At 60.5% G+C, this 16,657-nt stretch overlaps 1 protein-coding gene and 1 long non-coding RNA gene across 5 annotated transcripts in view; one reads left to right on the forward strand and one right to left on the reverse strand.

Moving 5' to 3' along the window:
* The first annotated feature begins 3,137 nt into the window (after positions 1-3,137).
* ARID3A (AT-rich interaction domain 3A) overlaps positions 3,138-16,657 on the forward strand; it is a 49,910-nt gene continuing 36,390 nt past the window's right edge. The window contains exons 1-3 of one of the 4 annotated variants that reach the window (XM_016934503.4): positions 3,138-3,310; positions 6,626-7,260; positions 9,771-10,095. In XM_016934503.4, coding sequence (XP_016789992.3) covers positions 6,893-7,260; positions 9,771-10,095 — 693 coding nt within the window. In that variant the 5' untranslated portion in view covers positions 3,138-3,310; positions 6,626-6,892. The other 3 variants (XM_016934506.4, XM_016934505.4, XM_016934504.4) reach the window with 3 other exon arrangements.
* LOC107969633 (uncharacterized) lies at positions 3,812-6,268 on the reverse strand. The gene is made up of 2 exons (XR_001711569.4): positions 5,395-6,268; positions 3,812-5,048 (listed from the first exon to the last, which is right to left on the reverse strand). It is a non-coding gene; the product is annotated as an uncharacterized LOC107969633 (long non-coding RNA).

Below are 16,657 nucleotides of genomic sequence, written 5' to 3' on the forward strand. Positions count from 1 at the left end.
TTTTGAGACAGTCTTGCTCTGTGGCCCAGACTAGAGTGCAGTGGTGTGATCATGGCTCACTGCAGCCTCGACCTCCTGGGCTCAAGCAATCCTCTTGCCTCGGCCTCCCGAGTAGCTGGGACTACAGGTGTGTGCCACCACAATTGGCTAATTTTTGTATTTTTTGTAGAGATGGGGTCTTGTTACGTTGCCCAGGCTAGTCTCAAACTCCGGGGCTCAAGAGATCCTCCTTCCTCAGCTTCCCAAAGTGCTAGGATTACAGTCTTGAGCCACGGTGCTCAGCCTTAATTTTTTTATTTTATAAATTTTTTGTGGAGACAGGGTCTATGCCCAGGCTCATCTTGAATACCTAGCCTTAGGCCATCCTCCCACCTAAGCCTCCCAAAGTCTGGGATTACAGGCGTGAGCCACTGTGCTGAGCTCTCTTTTTTTTTTTTTTTTTTTTTTTTTTGAGACAGAGTCTCCTTCTGTCTCCCAGGCTGGTGTGCAGTGGTGTGATCTTGGCTCATTGCAACCTCCGCCTCCCAGGTTCAAGCTATTCTCCTGCCTCAGCCTCTGGAGTAGCTGGGATTACAGATGCCTGCCACCATGTCCAGCTAATTGTTTTGTATTTTTAATGGAGGCGGGGTTTCACCATGTTGGCCAGGCTGGTTTCGAACTCCTGACCTCAAGTGATCCGCCTGCCTTGGCCTCCCAAAGTGCTGGGATTACTGGTGGTGTGAGCCACCAGGCCCAGCTCTAGTTTGGGCTTTTTAACCTGCAGAGCTGTGGGAGCGGGATCTGGGGGGTTTTATGAGGATGTCCCCTACCTGAGTGCAGAGTAGAGAACCGGTCCAGTGACCAGCAGGGGTTGGGGGAGGATCAGGCTGTTTTTGTGTGGGGGAGGTTCCCAAAGCCCCAGGCGCCCCCAGGAGATGGTCTGGCTGGGAAACCTTCAGAGCTAGGGCTGCTGTGCCCCCAGGAGATGGTCTGGTTAGGAAATGTTTAAAGCTGGGGCCGCTGTGCCCAATGCACAGCTTGAGAAAGAGACTGGGAGAGGTCTGTACTGATCTAAATCCACACTGCTGCCTACCCCTGCGGGGCATGAGGGCATCTGGAATATGGTGGAGCCAGCTAGTCTGCGTAGACATTCCCGGCTCCCTCTCTGGGCTAAAAATAGGAGCCCCCTCACTGCAGGCAGCTGCCATCCTGCATCCCCTCACCCCCCTGGGCGGCCCCTTCGGGGGAAGCTGCAGCCAGCTACCCAGATCACAGCTTCCTCCTGGGAAATGGGTAGGGGCTCTACCCTTCCTGCCCTGGGGGTAATTATGCCCCCACCCTGTGCCCTTCCCTTTGAACAAAGGGCAGCCTAATCCAGAACAGGATGGTGAAAGGGTTGAATTAACATTGGCCCATTTTATAGAGGCATAAACTGAGGCACAGACAGGCCCATGCACCTGCCCTCCAGGTGCCTTTCGGGTCTGCTGGCCTCCAGGTGCTCCATCGTAGGTGGGAGGGACTTCCTGCACCTTCAGACCTGAGCTGGGTCCTGGCCCTAGAAGGGGGTACCCCCACACCCCTTTATCCCGCTGCAGGGAGCGTCTCTCCAAAGCACCCCCAACTTGGGGCAGGTGTCTCAGGCCTCTCCATCGGAGATAGGGGTGGCAGCTGGGTTTGGTGTTTAATATAGCCTTATGGTGGAGGCCTCTCAGACACCTGCCGCCATTAGGCTACACGTGGCCCTGGGGCTGGAAGGCTGGATTCAGGCCTTGGAGTCGGGGGCAGCTCTCCTGCCGGCAGTTTTTTGTTTTGTTTTGTTTTTGAGGTGGAGTCTCACTGTGTCACCCAGGCTGGAGTGCAGTGGCGCGATCTCGGCTCACTGCCACTTCCACCTCCCGGATTCAAGCGATTCTCCTACCTCAGCCTCCCAAGTAGCTGGGACTACAGGCGCGCGCCACCATGCCCGGCTATTTCTGTATTTTTGGTACAGATGGGGTTTCACCTTGTTGGCCAGGCTGGTCTCGAACTCCTGACCTCTGATGATCCGCCCACCTCCGCCTCCCAAAGTGTTAAGATGACAGGCGTGAGCCACGGCACCGGCCCCGGTTGCAGTTTTGTGGAGGGAGGAGGTGCAACTAGGTGGAAGGACAGAGAGAAAGTTGCAATGCCGTGTGCTAGTCTAGGGGAAGGGGAGGGAGACGACTACGACCCCGCCCCCAACACTCAGGACCGGGGACCCGAGCCCGCCAGAGACCCTCCACAAGTGAGGGTCCCCCCGGGTGGCCCCTGCCCGCCCTCCAGGCTCCCCCGGGGCTCACGTCCGGGCTGGAGCCTGGGCCTCTGCGCTTAGCCCCCTGGGGTCGCTTCCCGCGCACACAGCTCCCTGCAGAGCACGCGTCCCCCTCCCGACCGCCTTCCTTGCACCCCGCTCGGTGCCTCAGTTTCCTGCTCTGCGCAGTGGCGACAAGAAGGTTGCCAACTACAGAGAGGAGTGAGGGCTGGAGACGTGCAGGGACCTCCCTGGAGGGAGGCGCGGGGCACGTGGTTGGGCAAGCGACCGCTCAGACCGTGTAAGTCATCACCATCTTCACGGGGGGGTGGTGGGCAGCCGAGCTCCCGACGCTGGTGACAGCCGGGCCGGGCAGGGTCGTCCTGGTTTCACAAAGGGGCTCCAGGTCCCCGCGCGCACCTCCCCACGCCCGCGCCGAGTCCCCGTCTGCAGCCCGTCCCTCCCCAGAGGGAGGCCGGCGAGACCCTGGTTCCCTCCCTCCGACGCCGCCCGCCCAGCTCTGCACCGGGTCTTTCAAGCCCATTTCTCAGACTTGGAAACGGCGGCTCCGGAGAGTGAAGTCACTCTCTCAGGGTCTCTCCATCTAAGGGGCGAAGGTGAAACTCCGAGTCCACGAGGCCCAGCCTAGGTGCTCCGTAAGAAGGGAAGAGTCTTGGTCCCGGATCTGGCTCCGATGCCTCCGGCCAGCCCGCCCAGGCGGAGCCCCAGTCAGTCCCCTCTTCTTCCCCCGGGGCGCTCCCGCCCCAGCCCCTGCCCCCGGCACCCTCTGCGCTTGGGGCCGCGTCGCGCACTTTGCCCACCGTCCCTAGGCCGGGGGCGGGGCCTCCCGCGGCGCTGTTCCCCTTCCCGTTTATTATTTATTATCCTTTAAAGGGGCCGCGACCTGAAAATTTCCGTCCACTCTGCCCGGCTCCCCAGCGCCCCCGGGCTGGTTGCGCGTCGTCAGACCGCGGGAGGGGGGCGAGGGGGCGTGCGGGGAAAAGTGGGGAGCCCTGGCGAGGCCCTCCCGCGCCCGGGCCGCGGCGCTGAATCACCGGCCAGGTATTTGCATCCGAGAGCGACTCGTCCCCTGGTGATTTGTCTGGGGGTGGGGGAGGGGCGGGGCGGGGGCCGGCCGCGCGCGGGGCGCCTCTTACCAATCGGGCGGAGGGGTGTAGACGCGGACGCGGCTGGCGGCTCGGTGAGTCGGCGCGCGGCACAGCCCCGTGGGTCGGGGGCCGGGAGCCAGCGGCGCGCACCGGCGGCTGGAAGCCAGGCGGGCCCGGGCAGGCCGACCCCAGGCGCGGGGCGCGCGCCCCACTACGAGCCGCCCTGCGCGGTAAGGCTGGGGGGCGCGCTGGCCGTTCCCAGCGCGGGTTCCGGTGCCGGGGTGGGCGCAGTGCGTCCTGGAAGCCAAAGAAGGGGGTCCCCAAAGTTGGGCGGAGATGTTGGTGGGGGTCCCGGACTGGGAAGGCGGCCCTGGAGGGCTGGGGTTCGGGGAGTTTTCTCTGCACCCCGCTTGGAGACTTCACTCCCCACTGGATCAATCGCTCAGGGGCGAGCAGGGGCGATCGGGGGTCGCGAGTGCGCGCCCCCCCCCCCCAGCGGAAGGAAATGGTCTCTGCGCGCGCGCGGGGGGCTGCACCCCGATATTTTATTTCATTTTTATTCTTTCTCCCCGAAATCAGGGATTTATTCGGGAGCCCGGAGAGGAGGGAGGGTAGTTCCCGGCGAGCCTCCCCAGCCGGGCTGGTTTATTTATAAAGTGTCCGCCCCAGCGCAGAGAGGGGCCCCCGGGGGAGACACCGCGGCCCCCGCGCGCCGGGGTGGGTTGGGCCCGGGCGCCCGGTTCCTCGGCGGGGATACCCAGGAAGAGCCCCCTGACCCGTTTCAGGGCCCCCCAGACACAAAAGCGGGCGCAGGAAGCGCTGGGAGCGCGCGTTTGTCAACTCCAACGCTCGGCGCCGGCCCCGGGCGGCGGGTTCAATTATCTTCCGTTTTTAGGCGCTCGGGCTGGAGGGGTTCCCCCCCCATGCAAATCGGCCGCTTTCCAAGAAGCCTTTGAAATCCGGACCAGGGTTTCTGTCTTCTTATTTCTTCTCCTTCTTGAGTTTTTTTCTCACTTCCTCCAGGCACCCCCCAACCCAGGACTTTCTTAGCCCCCTCCCCAGCTTTCTGCCCCGCCCCTCCCCCTCCTCTTCCCTTCGTGGAGTGAGGGGCCCCTTTCGCCACCCGCGGGCCCGGGGCCTTGCACAACTCTTTAAATAACCATGTTTTGCAAGGCCCGGGCCGAGCGGGTGACCTCTCTCCGGAGGCCTGGGGGGAGGAGGGTGTGGCCCAGGATCCCTCCGCCCCCCACCCCTGCCTGGTCCAACGACCGACCACCCAGCGCCCCGTCCCAGCCTCTCCCTTGGGGCTGTCATAAAATGGGGGTGGGGGTCGAGGACAAAGGGCTCTTGGGGGGAGGGGTCTGAAGGGGGTGGGCGTAGCTAGTTTAGGGTTAATGGCGGCGATGGGGGGGCACCCAGCCCTGACCTAGGGGGGAATCTGGGATCCCCACCTGCCCCCTCCACCGGCCCCAACGTGGAGGTCTGTCCTGCTCCCCTCCCCCACCCGGCGACCCGGAAGGGTCATTAAACCCAGCAGGGCTCGGAGCAGGCTGGTGGGGGGAGTGGCTTCCTTTGGCCTCTTCCTTCTGTGCCCCCAAAGAGGGGGGGCTTTGCTTGGAGCTCTTCCGTGGGGGGGGGCCTTGTCTTGAAGTTGTCCCAGGTGGGGGAGGGGCGACAGACCCGACCAGACCCTGAGTCAGAAATGCCCCCTCAGCACTTTCTTGGGTTGGGTGGGTGGGGGGTGACCTCCAGCCTGGGGATGGGGGGCTGGGTGCCGCCTGGTCACAACCCAGCGCTATGGCCCTGAGGTCTTTGTGACCTGGGACCTCTGTCCCCACAACAGATGGAACAGAGGCTATTTTGGAACGTGCCCTCTTCGCTTTCTCCCAGGGGCCACCCACCTGCCCCCCACTGCCTTTTCACCCACGGGGCCGAAAGACTCAGGGGTCTGGGTAAAGGGTGTCTGGGGCAGAGGGGCCGCAGGACTCTTGTCCGGTGACTGGGGAGGCTTGGGGGTGTCTGCTGTGCAACACTGACCTGGGTGGGGTCGGGTCACAGGAGGGATCTGAGTTCCAGGGGCCTCTGCCTCCTCGTCTCTCCAGGCCTTGTCTGCCCAGGAGCTGTGTATGAGTCTTGGGGGCTCCTTTGCCACGGTAAGGGTTGGGGGCGGCCTCCTGGGCCCAGCTGCCTCTCGGGAGGGTGGAGCTTTGCCCCCTCCGCTGTCCCCATGATGTGCCTTCCCTCTGGGGTGTCACTCCAGGCCTGTTGGGTTCTGCCCGGCCTGTTTTATTGGCGGCCTGGGCGGGTGGAGGTGTGGCCTGGGCTAGGGGGTGGCTCGGGTGGGACCCAGGCCCCAGGAGTCTCTGTTCTTCACCCAGGCCATTAGGACTGGCCCTGGGTGGAAGGCACTCTAGGCTGGGTGAGTGTGTTGCCGTCCGAGACATCTGGCCCACTCGGGATCCCAGAGGACCGGGAAACTCCAGACCCCTGTTGCCCTGCAGAGATTGTGGGGTCTGCGTGGGAGGCTCTGTGGTCACCCAGACCTGGGTTCAAACCCCAGCCCCATGTCTCCAAGCAGAGGATCCCTGAGCCTCAGTTGTCGTCAACCATGAAATGGGACTGCCCTGGTGCCCCCTTCTCTGACACCTGTTGGTGCCCACCTTAACCTCCTGAACTCGATTCATCCCTCCTTGAGTGCCATGGGTTGGGGGGGTACTGTTACCCACACTGTTTTGCAGGTAGGGAACCTGAGGCCCAGAGAAGTTGTGGCTTGGGCGTTGCTGTTGAGTTGTGTGATGGGGGGAGGGTTAGCCCAGGGCCCGTATACAACAGGCGCTCAATCTCCAGTCTGGCCTGAGATGGGAGGATACCTAGATACCTGGAGGCCAGGCTGGGCCGCTCCAACAGGGACTCAGGCAGCGACTGGAACTTAGAACCCACCTGACTGGGGCCCGGAGCCCGCTGGCCAATCACAGGCCAGGAACGCCCATTCCCCCACCCTGCTTGTGAAGCAATAATCCAAGATCTCCTGGGGCAGACAGTCTGGCCACAGCGTGTTTCTCTGTGGCCCCATGCGGGGCGACCTTGCTACCCAGGCCCACAGTAGGCTGTATGCGAAGAGCCTGCGCCTCTGCCTCCAAGAAGGCCTCCAGGTCTGCATCCTGCATGAGACGGACATGAGAGCTGATCCCCGGGGCCTTCATGGGGAAGGAAGGAGGGGGCCTGAGGAGCTCAGGCCTGCTCTGACCGTGCCTTTTTTCCCCCTCAGGTTTCTGCAAATGCGTGAATGAGCCGGATGCCAGCCTCTGTCCCCTGGAGCCCAGCGTGAGGAAGAGGCATGCCCCATCAGCCTTCAGCTTGAGCCCGGCGGCCCCCGCCCCCGCCCCCTGCCACCCTGCACTGCCCCGGCTCCCCCGCGGCCCCCACGCTGCAGTGCGGCCGGGCCCCCTCCCCGCAGGGGCCGCCCCCGCCGCCCACCCCTAGCGCCCGTGGTGGTGGTGGTGGTGGTGGTGGTGGTGGCCCGGGCCGCAGGGCCATGAAACTACAGGCCGTGATGGAGACGCTGTTGCAGCGGCAGCAGCGGGCGCGCCAGGAGCTGGAGGCCCGGCAGCAGCTGCCCCCCGATCCCCCTGCTGCACCCCCCGGCCGGGCCCGGGCTGCCCCTGACGAGGACAGAGAGCCCGAGAGTGCCCGGATGCAGCGGGCTCAGATGGCCGCACTCGCAGCCATGCGGGCTGCAGCTGCGGGCCTGGGACACCCGGCCAGCCCCGGCGGCTCTGAGGATGGGCCCCCAGGCTCGGAGGAGGAGGACGTGGCCCGGGAGGGGACACCAGGCTCACCCGGGCGAGGCAGAGAAGGGCCAGGAGAGGAGCACTTTGAGGACATGGCCTCCGACGAGGACATGTGAGTTGGGGTCTGGGGCAGGGCCTTCTGGGGGCTGTTACTGGCTCTGAGTGTCACTCTGCTCATCTGCAGAATGGGAGTAAGGGTCAGGTCGCGGGATCTCCTTCCTGTAATTCCAGCAGTTTGAGAGGCCGACGTGGGAGGATCACGTGGGCCCAGGGGTTGGAGACCAGCCTGGGCAACATAGCAAGACCCCATCTCCGCAAAAAATTAAAAAACTAGCCAGGCATGGTGGTGCACCTGTGGTCCCAGCTACTGGGGAGGCTGAGGCAGGAGGATCCCTTGAGAACAGAAGTTGAGTTGTGATTGTGCCACTGCACTCCAGCCTGGATGATAGAGACAGACCCAGTCTCAAAAGAAAAATGGTTTTTTTAGCCGGGTGCTGTGGCTCACGCCGGTAATCCCAGCACTTTGGGAGGTCGAGGTGGGTGGATCACCTGAGGTCAGGAGCTCAAGACCAGCCCGGCCAACATGGCGAAACCCCATCTCTACTAAAAATACAAAAATTAGCCAGGCGTGGTGGCAGAAGCCTGTAAACCCAGCTACTCGGGAGGCTGAGGCAGGAGAATGGCTTGAACCTGGGAGGTGAAGATTGCAGTGAGCCAAGAATGTGGGTTTTTTTTTTTTTTTTAGACAGAGTCTTGCTCTTTTCGCCCAGGCTGGAGTGCAGTGGCGTGATCTCAGCTCACTGCAACCTCCTCCTCCTGGGTTCACGCCTTTCTCCTGCCTCAGCCTCCCGAGTAGTTGGGACTACAGGCGCCCGCCACCACGCCTGGCTAACTTTTTGTATTTTTAGTAGAGACGGGGTTTCACCATGTTAGCCAAGATGGTCTCGATCTCCTGACCTCATGATCTGCTCGCCTTGGCCTCCCAAAGTGCTGGGATTACAGGCGTGAGCCACCGCACCCGGCCAACTTTGTTTCATCTTAGTTAACTTAAAGCAACCTAGCCACCGATGGCTACGGCAGATTCAGCGGCAGGGGCAGATAAAATCTGCAGCCGGCTGGACCTGCATAGCGTGTGGGTCCCCCCAGGGCTGGCCGAGGGCTCACTTGCTGTGGGATCCTGGCCTCCAGGAACCCGCATCTTCCTGGGAGGACCTGAGCAAGCAAAGATGCTGGGCGCAGTGGCTCACGCCTGTAATCCCAGCACTTTGGGAGGCCGAGGTGGGAGGATTGCTTGAGCCCAGGAGTTCAAGACCAGCCTGGGCAACCTAGTGAGGCCCCATTTCTACAAAAAGTACAAAAATTAGTCGGGTGTTGTGGCATGCATCTGTGGTCCCAGCTACTCGAGAGGCCGAGGCGGGAGGACTGCTTGAGCTCAGGAGGTCAAGACTGCACTGAGCTGTGATCACACCACTGCACTCCAGCCTGGGCAACAGAGAAGACCCTGTCTCAAAAAACAAAACTGGCTCATGCCTGTAATCCCAGCTACTCAGGAGGCTGAGGAGGAGAATCGCTTGAACCTGGGAGGCGGAGGTTGCAGTGAGACGAGATCGTGCCTTTGCACTCCAGCCTGGGCAACAAAGTGAGACTCTTGTCTCAAAAAAAAAAACAAAAACAACCAAACAAAACCTAGCAGCAAAGAAGCAGGTGATATCAGGTTGTACAAACAGCTGCCAATGGCCGGGCGCGGTGGCTCACGCCTGTAATCCCAGCACTTTGGGAGGCCGAGGTGGGCGGATCACGAGGTCAGGAGATCGAGACCATCCTGGCTAACACGGTGAAACCCCGTCTCCACTAAAAATACAAAAAAATTAGCCAGGCGTGGTGGCGGGCGCCTGTAGTCCCAGCTACTTGGGAGGCTGAGGCAGGAGAATGGCATGAACCCGGGAGGCGGAGCTTGCAGTGAGCTGAGATTGCGCCGTTGCACTCCAGCCTGGACCACAGAGCGAGACTCTGTCTCAAAAAAAAGACAAAAAAAAAAAAAACGGCTGCCAAGAAAGTCTAGGAGGGTGCCGTGGAGGGGCAGTGGCGAGGGTGGGGCGGATTTCAGATGGTGGTGGGAGAATTCTCCCTGTGGAGGGAAGGGGAGGTGGAGCTGGGACAGCATGCATGGTGCAGGATGCAGGAACCAGCCTGCCGTAATGATTCCCTTTTTTTTTTCCCAAGAGAGTCTTGCTCTGTGGCCCAGGCTGGAGTGCAGTGGTGCCATCATAGCTCACTACAGCCTCCACCTCCTGGGTTCAAGGGATCCTCCCGCCTTGGCCTCCCAGAGTGCTGCCGGGATTATAGGTGTGCGCCACCGTGGCTGCCTGCGTGATGCTTTTCAAGGCCCCAGAATTCACGCTGTAGGGACGGCTTGTGCTGTTCTGGGCTAATTGGGAACAAAGTGGGCGTCACGGGTGCCCCACGCTGTGCTCATGAGCGCTCTCTGCAGTCTGAGCTGGCGGCGGCCGGCTCTTCCTATTTCCAGAGAGGGAAACTGAGGCTGGGCGGGGAGTGGGTCTTTCCTTGGGCTGGGACGAGCCAGCACCTTCTCCCCTGACTCCTGCCCTCTGCTCACCCCAGGAAGCCCAAATGGGAGGAGGAGGAGATGGAGGAAGACCTCGGGGAGGATGAGGAGGAGGAGGAGGAGGATTACGAGGATGAGGAGGAGGAGGAGGACGAGGAGGGGCTGGGCCCCCCAGGCCCTGCCAGCTTGGGCACCACGGCACTGTTCCCCCGAAAGGCCCAGCCACCCCAGGCCTTCCGCGGCGATGGCGTTCCCAGGGTGCTGGGGGGCCAGGAGCGGCCGGGGCCTGGCCCTGCCCACCCCGGAGGGGCCGCCCACGTAGCCCCGCAGCTGCAGCCGCCTGACCACGGCGACTGGACTTACGAGGAGCAGTTTAAGCAGGTGAGTGGGCGCGTCCCGCGTGGCGGCCGAGGCACCTGCTCCTGGGCCAGTGGGGCCCTTTGAAGGCCCACGTTGCACGGGGTGTGTGCTGAGCCGGGCGTCGAGTTGAGAGCTGGGGGTTCCTGCGGTAGCTGTGCTTCCTGCGCTTCCCTCCTGGGCGTGGGCTCGACCAGCTGGCTGTTCATTGCTCTGATGTGGGATGTGTGAGGAGCACCCGGCCGGGTAGGAGAAACCTGGGGGGCTCCACGGCCCCCATATCGGAGGTGATGGGGCAGAGATGGAAAGGTGGGTCTGGGAGGGAGAGGCTGGCGCCAGCCCGAGCTGGGCGTGGGTTGGAGGAACCAGGCCTGCGGGCGATGCGGGCAGAGAGGCCGGGGCCTTGGTGACGCGGTGACTTGGCCTCCTCTGTCCCCTGGTATCTGTGGAGAGCCGTGGGGGGTTGCGGGCTGCAGCCGGCAGCCGAGGGGATGTGGGGGTGGCTCAGGTGTGGCTGCAGGAGACGCAGGAGCCAGGGCCTGTGAGTCTCCGAGTGGGCGGTTAAGGCTGGGGCCGGCAGGGGGGTCTCAGGGACCCCAGGCTGAAGGAGGAAGTAGGGGCCGCCCCAGCCTTTCCCCGCAGGCGGCCAGGCCAGAGGAAGTGGCCGGGCGGGGGATGCTTTGAAGTTGGGCCGTGCTGGGCCGGGCAGATGGAAACCAGATGGTGGCCAGGCTCACATTCCAGCCCTCGTCCAGCTGGGCTCTGCCTCGACCTCTGGGCGCGGCTGGGGGGAGCCACCTCCTCGCCCGGGGCTGGAGCTGGTCTGGGCTCCCGCAGGGTGGTGGATGATGGACACGCTGGGACGTGCCTGCCTCGGGGCAGCCCCTTCGGCCCTGGGCTTCCAGAATCCGCTCTGAGGAGCCTCCTAGGAGGGGCCAAGGCACAGACACCCAGGGGGGCCTCCCCGGGGCTCCTGACTCCAGGGGTGCCGGGTAGCTTAAGGGGTGGCCCTAACCCCAGCAGCCCTCAAGAGACTTAAGGTTGGGCTGCCTGGAAACTCACAAATAGTAAAGAGCTGAAAGCCGGACACGGTGTGGGAGAATGGCCAGGGCAGCAGCGGGGACTCGGTGGTGGGGGGGGCGTCTCGCTGATTCCACCCTGCTCTGTGACTCAGTTTCCCACTCCTGCAGAGGGGGATGCTCCACGGGCCACACTGCCGAGGGTCCCATTTTGCCAGTGAGAAAACAGAGGCTCAGTGTTGGGAGAAGGGGTCTTGTGATCTTTTCTGGGTTTAAGATGATACAGATGAGCGTGCTGAGAATGGATTCTCTTTAATTTCATTAATTTAATTCACCCAATTAATTTAATATTCACCCAATGTTCGCCATCTGCCCGGGACTCAGCCCGCAGGGAGCCCTGGGCTGGAGGGGTGGGCAGGAGCCGGACGGAGACCTCCATCCCCGCAGGGTTATAGCCAAGCCGAGAGGGAGGGTCAAGGCCCCCCATTCAGTCGGTCCTTCGGGGGTCAGAGGTGAATGGGACCCCCTGACCCTGGACACACGCCCCGCCCAGACAGCCCCGGCCTCCAAGGCCCAAAGCCGATGGGGGAGTTTTGGGGTGACTGGCCCAGACCAGGCAAGGATGAGGGGCCAGGCGCCCTGACCCCACAGCCCGCAGCGTGTCCTGAACGAAGGCAGGAGGCAGAAGCCACTGTCCACCTTGTCTGGGCGACACCGTGGGTCAGGGTTGTAGGTGCCATGCAGGGTTTTTCTGCAGCAGGAAGCCGAGATGGGGAAACTGAGGCCAGTGCAGGGAGGGGGTCACTGTGTCACCGGCAGCCTCAGGTATTCCTGGAGCTCCTGCTGCCCCGCGCCTGCCCCCTGGGTGTACCGGGCAGTGCAGAGGCCCCGAGGTGGACTGAAGCTTGGCTTGTGTGTAGGGGCCGGGTGCCGCCTCCGGGCTGGGGCTTGTGTGTAGGGACCGGGTGCCGCCTCTGGGTCTTGCGGGAGACGGGATTGGAACTCCGAGAAGATGAGGGCCTAGGGATGGTCGTGGGCAGCGGGGGTGGGGGGAGGCCCCTGCCCTGCAGTCCTGTGACTTTTTTTTCTCTAGAGAAGGGCTTTCGCTGTGTTGCCCAGGTTGGTCTCAAACTCCTGGGCTCAAGTGATCTGCCTCACTCAGCCTCCCAAAGTGCTGGGATTACAGGCCTGAGCCACGGTGCCCAGCCAATCCTGGGATCTTATCCTGGGCTGTTCGTGGCAGGTCCAGCCGCCGATGCAGCCGCCTGCCCAGCTGGCCAGACACCTGTGTTCCCAGTGTCAACAGTGGCCTGGGCCCAACCAGCCCAGTCAGTGTTACCCCCCCCCACCCCTACTGGGGCCCCTGTTGACTCTGGCGCCTGCCCCACCCCCTTCCTGGCACGTGGCAGGCCTGGCCCGCCGGCCGACCGCTTGGCACCGTCTCTGCCTCTTCCTCCCGGGTCCTGGCAGGGCTCGGGGCTAACTTCCGCCTGCAAATCCTCGACAGCTGTGAAATTCTGCTGTCGGCTGCAGGTCTGGTGGGTGGCCAGGCCGCGGGGGGTGGGGGCCGGGCGCAGCAGGCTCAGGGCCACGGGTTCTTTCCTTGGACACCTGGAACCTTGCTGCCTGGGGCCTGGGGACGTGCAGTTTTGGAGGCCAGCACGTGTCGGGCAGTGATTAGGATCTCAGCCTCCTGATGTCTGACGTAGCCTCCTGGTGGCCTCCTGTCACCCACACAGCAGGCCCAGGTTCTAGAAAGCGGCCACGGTAGGATTTTATTGGATTATTATTATTATTTTTGAGGCAGGGTCTTACTCTGTCGGGTAGGCTGGAGTGTAGTGGTGCTGTCCTAACTCACTGCAGCCTCGATCTCCTGGGTTCAAGCGATCCTCCTGCCTCAGCCTCCTGAGTAGCTGCGAGTACAGACGGGCGCCACCAAACTCAGCTAATTTTTGTAGAGACGGGGTCTTGCTATGTTGCCCAGGCTGGTCTAGAACTCCTGGGCTCAGGTGATCCGCCCTCCTTGGCCTCCCAAAGTGCTGGGATTACAGGCGTGAGCCACCGCACCCCACCATGGTAGGATTTTATTTATTTATTTGTTTATTTATTTTTTGAGACAGAGTCTCGCTCTGTCACCCAGGCTGGAGTGCAGTGGTGTGATCTCGGCTCACTGCAACCTCTACCTCCTGGGCTCACACCATTCTGCTGCCTCAGCCTCCCGAGTAGCTGGGACTACAGGCATCTGCCACCACACCCGGCTAATTTTTTGTATTTTTAGTAGAGACGGGGTTTCACCATGTTAGCCAGGATGGTCTCGATCTCCTGACCTCGTGATCCGCCCGCCCAAAGTGCTGGGATTAGAGGCGTGAGCCATCACGCCCGGCCCGTGATGGGATTTTAAATGCACAGGCCGTTAATCACAGATCTTCAGCTGCTTAAGGATTTGAACCTTTAATCTCAACAATTCTAATAAGTGTTGAATGAATTTGAGATGAATCTTAAAAAACAGCTTTATTGGGCTATAATTCATATGCCATACAATTCACTGTTTTAATTGTACGTTTGGGGCCGGGCACAGTGGCTCACACCTGTAATCCCGGCACTGTGGGAGGCCGAGATGGGCAGATAGCCTGAGCCCAGGAGTTCTAGACCAGCCTGGGCAGTATAGCAAGACCCCATATCTACAAAAATTAGCTGAGTGTGGTGGCGCACACCTGTAGTCCCAGCTACTTGGGACCCTGAGGTGGGAGGATCCCTTGAGCCCAGGAGGACAAGGGTGCAGTGAGCCGTGATTGCGCCACCACACTCCAGCTTGGTGACAGAGCGAGACCCTGTCTCAAAAAAATAAGAAGGATAGGGTGGGTGCAGTGGCTCACGTCTGCAATCCCAGCACTTTGGGAGGCCGAGGCAGGCGGATCACGAGGTCAGGAGATCGAGACCATCCTGGCTAACACGGTGAAACCCTGTCTGTACTAAAAATATAAAAAATTAGCCGGGCGTGGTGGCGGGCACCTGTAGTCCCAGCTACTCGGGAGGCTGAGGCAGGAGAATCACTTGAACTCAGAAGCAGAGGTTACAGTGAGCCGAGATCATGCCACTGCACTCCAGCCTGCGTGACAGAGAGAGATTCTGTCTCTAAATAAATAAAATAAAATAAACCCTGACCCTTTAACTATTATCCCCCTATTCTACCAGCACCCCCCAGCCCCTGGCAACCACACATCCCCTCCTGCCTCTGTGGATTGGCCTGTTCTGGACATTTTATAGAAATGGGATCACATTGCCGGGTGCAGTGCTTCACGCCTGTAATCCCTGTACTTTGGGAGGCCAAGGTGGGCAGAGCACCTGAGGTCAGGAGTTTGAGACCAGCCTGGCCAACACAGCAAAACCCTGTCTTTACTAAAAATACAAAAATTAGTTGGGTGTGGTGGCGGACACCTATAATCCCAGCACTCGGGAGGCTGAGACAGAACCGCTTGAACCTGGGAGGCGGAGGTTGCCGTGAGCCGAGATCGCGCCACTGCACTCCAGCCTGGGCAACAGAGGGAGACTCCATCTCAGAAAAACAAGAACAAAGAAAAGAAATGGGATCACACACTGCGTGGCCTTTTGTGTCTGGCGTATCTCACTGAGCGTGACGTCCTCCAGGTGCATCAGCACCGTGGCGTGGATCGGAACCTCCTTCCTTTTCACGGCTGAGTCATACTCCGCTGGGATGGATGTGCCGTATTGTGTTTGCCCATTCCGCTGTCGGTGATCACTCGACCTGTTTCTGCCTTTTGGGTTTGTAGTGCTGTACACGTTTTTATGTGGGCGTACGTTTGTATTACTTTTGGGTGTGTATCTGGGAGAATTGCTGGGTCTGCTGGTGACTCCATATTCACCCATCAGAGGAACTGCTAGACTGTTTAGCAAGCAGCTGCCCACGTTACCTTCCCACCAGCCACAGATGTGGGTTCCAGTTCCTCTACATCCTCACCACTTGTTATTGTCGACTTTTTTTTTTTTTTTTTTTTTTTTTGAGACAGAGTCTTGCTCTGTCACCCAGGCTGGAGTGCAATGGGGCGATCTCGGCTCACTGCAACCTCCACCTCCCGGGTTCACGCCATTCTCCTGCCTCAGCCTCCTGAGTAGCTGGGACTACAGGCGCCCGCCACCACGCCCGGCTAATTTTTTTGTATTTTTTAGTAGAGACGGGGTTTCACCGTGTTAGCCAGGATGGTCTCGATCTCTTGACCTCGTGATCCGCCCGCCTCGGCCTCCTAAAGTGCTGGGATTGCAAGGTGTGAGCCACCACGCCCAGCTAATTTTTTGTATTTTTAGTAGAGACGGGGTTTCACCGTGTTGGGCAGGGTGGTCTTGAACTCCCAACCTCAGGTGATCCTCACACCTCAGCCTCCCAGAGTGCTGGGATCACAGACGTGAGCCACCGCGCCCGGCCTGTTGTCGACTTTTGATCCTAGCCTCCTTGTGGGGGTGGCGTGGTTTCTCACTGCGGTTCTGATTTTCATTCAGTGTCAGGATCTCTCCCTCTGCTTTCCAAAGTAAAGCTTGCTGCCCATGTAACTCGCAGATGAGCTCAGAGGTGTAGGAATGACGGCACTAGCCGGTATCTGTTGCTTCACTGCGTGAAGAAAGTGACTGAGTGTTTTAGATGGGTCATCTCCCAGATCCTCACTGGATCCCAAGGGGCTGCCATTGAACCTGTTGTGCAGACGAGAAACTGAGGCATGGGGCAATCACATGACTTGTGCACAGTCGCCCGGGGCACGTGTCAGAGCTGGAATTTGACCCCCGGGATGCACCTGCCAGAGAGGACCCAGCGGTGTGTGGATGGATGGCCCAGGGAGCCGCTGGCGGGACGGTTTTGGGGAAGCTGAGCTGCCCCTCCGTTTTTCTTTTTGTCTGGAATGAAAGTGGTTAGACCAGGGCAGACCTCAGTGCTGTCCTCATATCCAGGCCTCCGGGCCTGACAGCTGGGCGTGTGTGGGCACTGGGGCAGGGACGGCCACCAGCAGCCTCTCGGGCTCAAGGCCAGACACACCTTGCTGGGCCCAGCCCCAGAGACCACTGGGTCCTCACCACGGTGCCTGCCAGGCAGCTCTCGGGACTGAAGCAAGACCCCAGCAAGAAACGGGCATCCAGTTTTTGGTCTTTTTTTGGTCTTTTCAGCTCATTTGTTTTTTTTAATTGTGGAAAATACACATAGATACATTATTTTATCTCTTTTTTTTTTTTTTTTTTTTTGAGACGGAGTCTTGTTTTGTCACCCAGGCTGGAGTGCAATGGTGCAATCTCAGCTCACTGCAACCTCTGCTTACTGGGTTCAAGCCATTCTCCTGCCTCAGCCTCCCAAATAGCTGTGACTACAGGCGCGTGCCACCACACCTGGCCTATTTATTTATTTATTTATTTATTTATTTTTTATTATTATTTTAGACGGAGTCTTGCTCTGTCACCAGCCTGGAATGCAGTGGCGCCATCTCGGCTCACCGCAACCTCCGCCTCTCGGGTTCAAGCAATTCTCCTGCCTCAGCCTCCAGAGTAGCTGGGACTACAGGCGCCCG

This window comes from Pan troglodytes, chromosome 20 (genome assembly GCF_028858775.2).
Source record: "Pan troglodytes isolate AG18354 chromosome 20, NHGRI_mPanTro3-v2.0_pri, whole genome shotgun sequence".
NCBI classification, from domain to species: Eukaryota; Metazoa; Chordata; class Mammalia; order Primates; family Hominidae; genus Pan; species Pan troglodytes.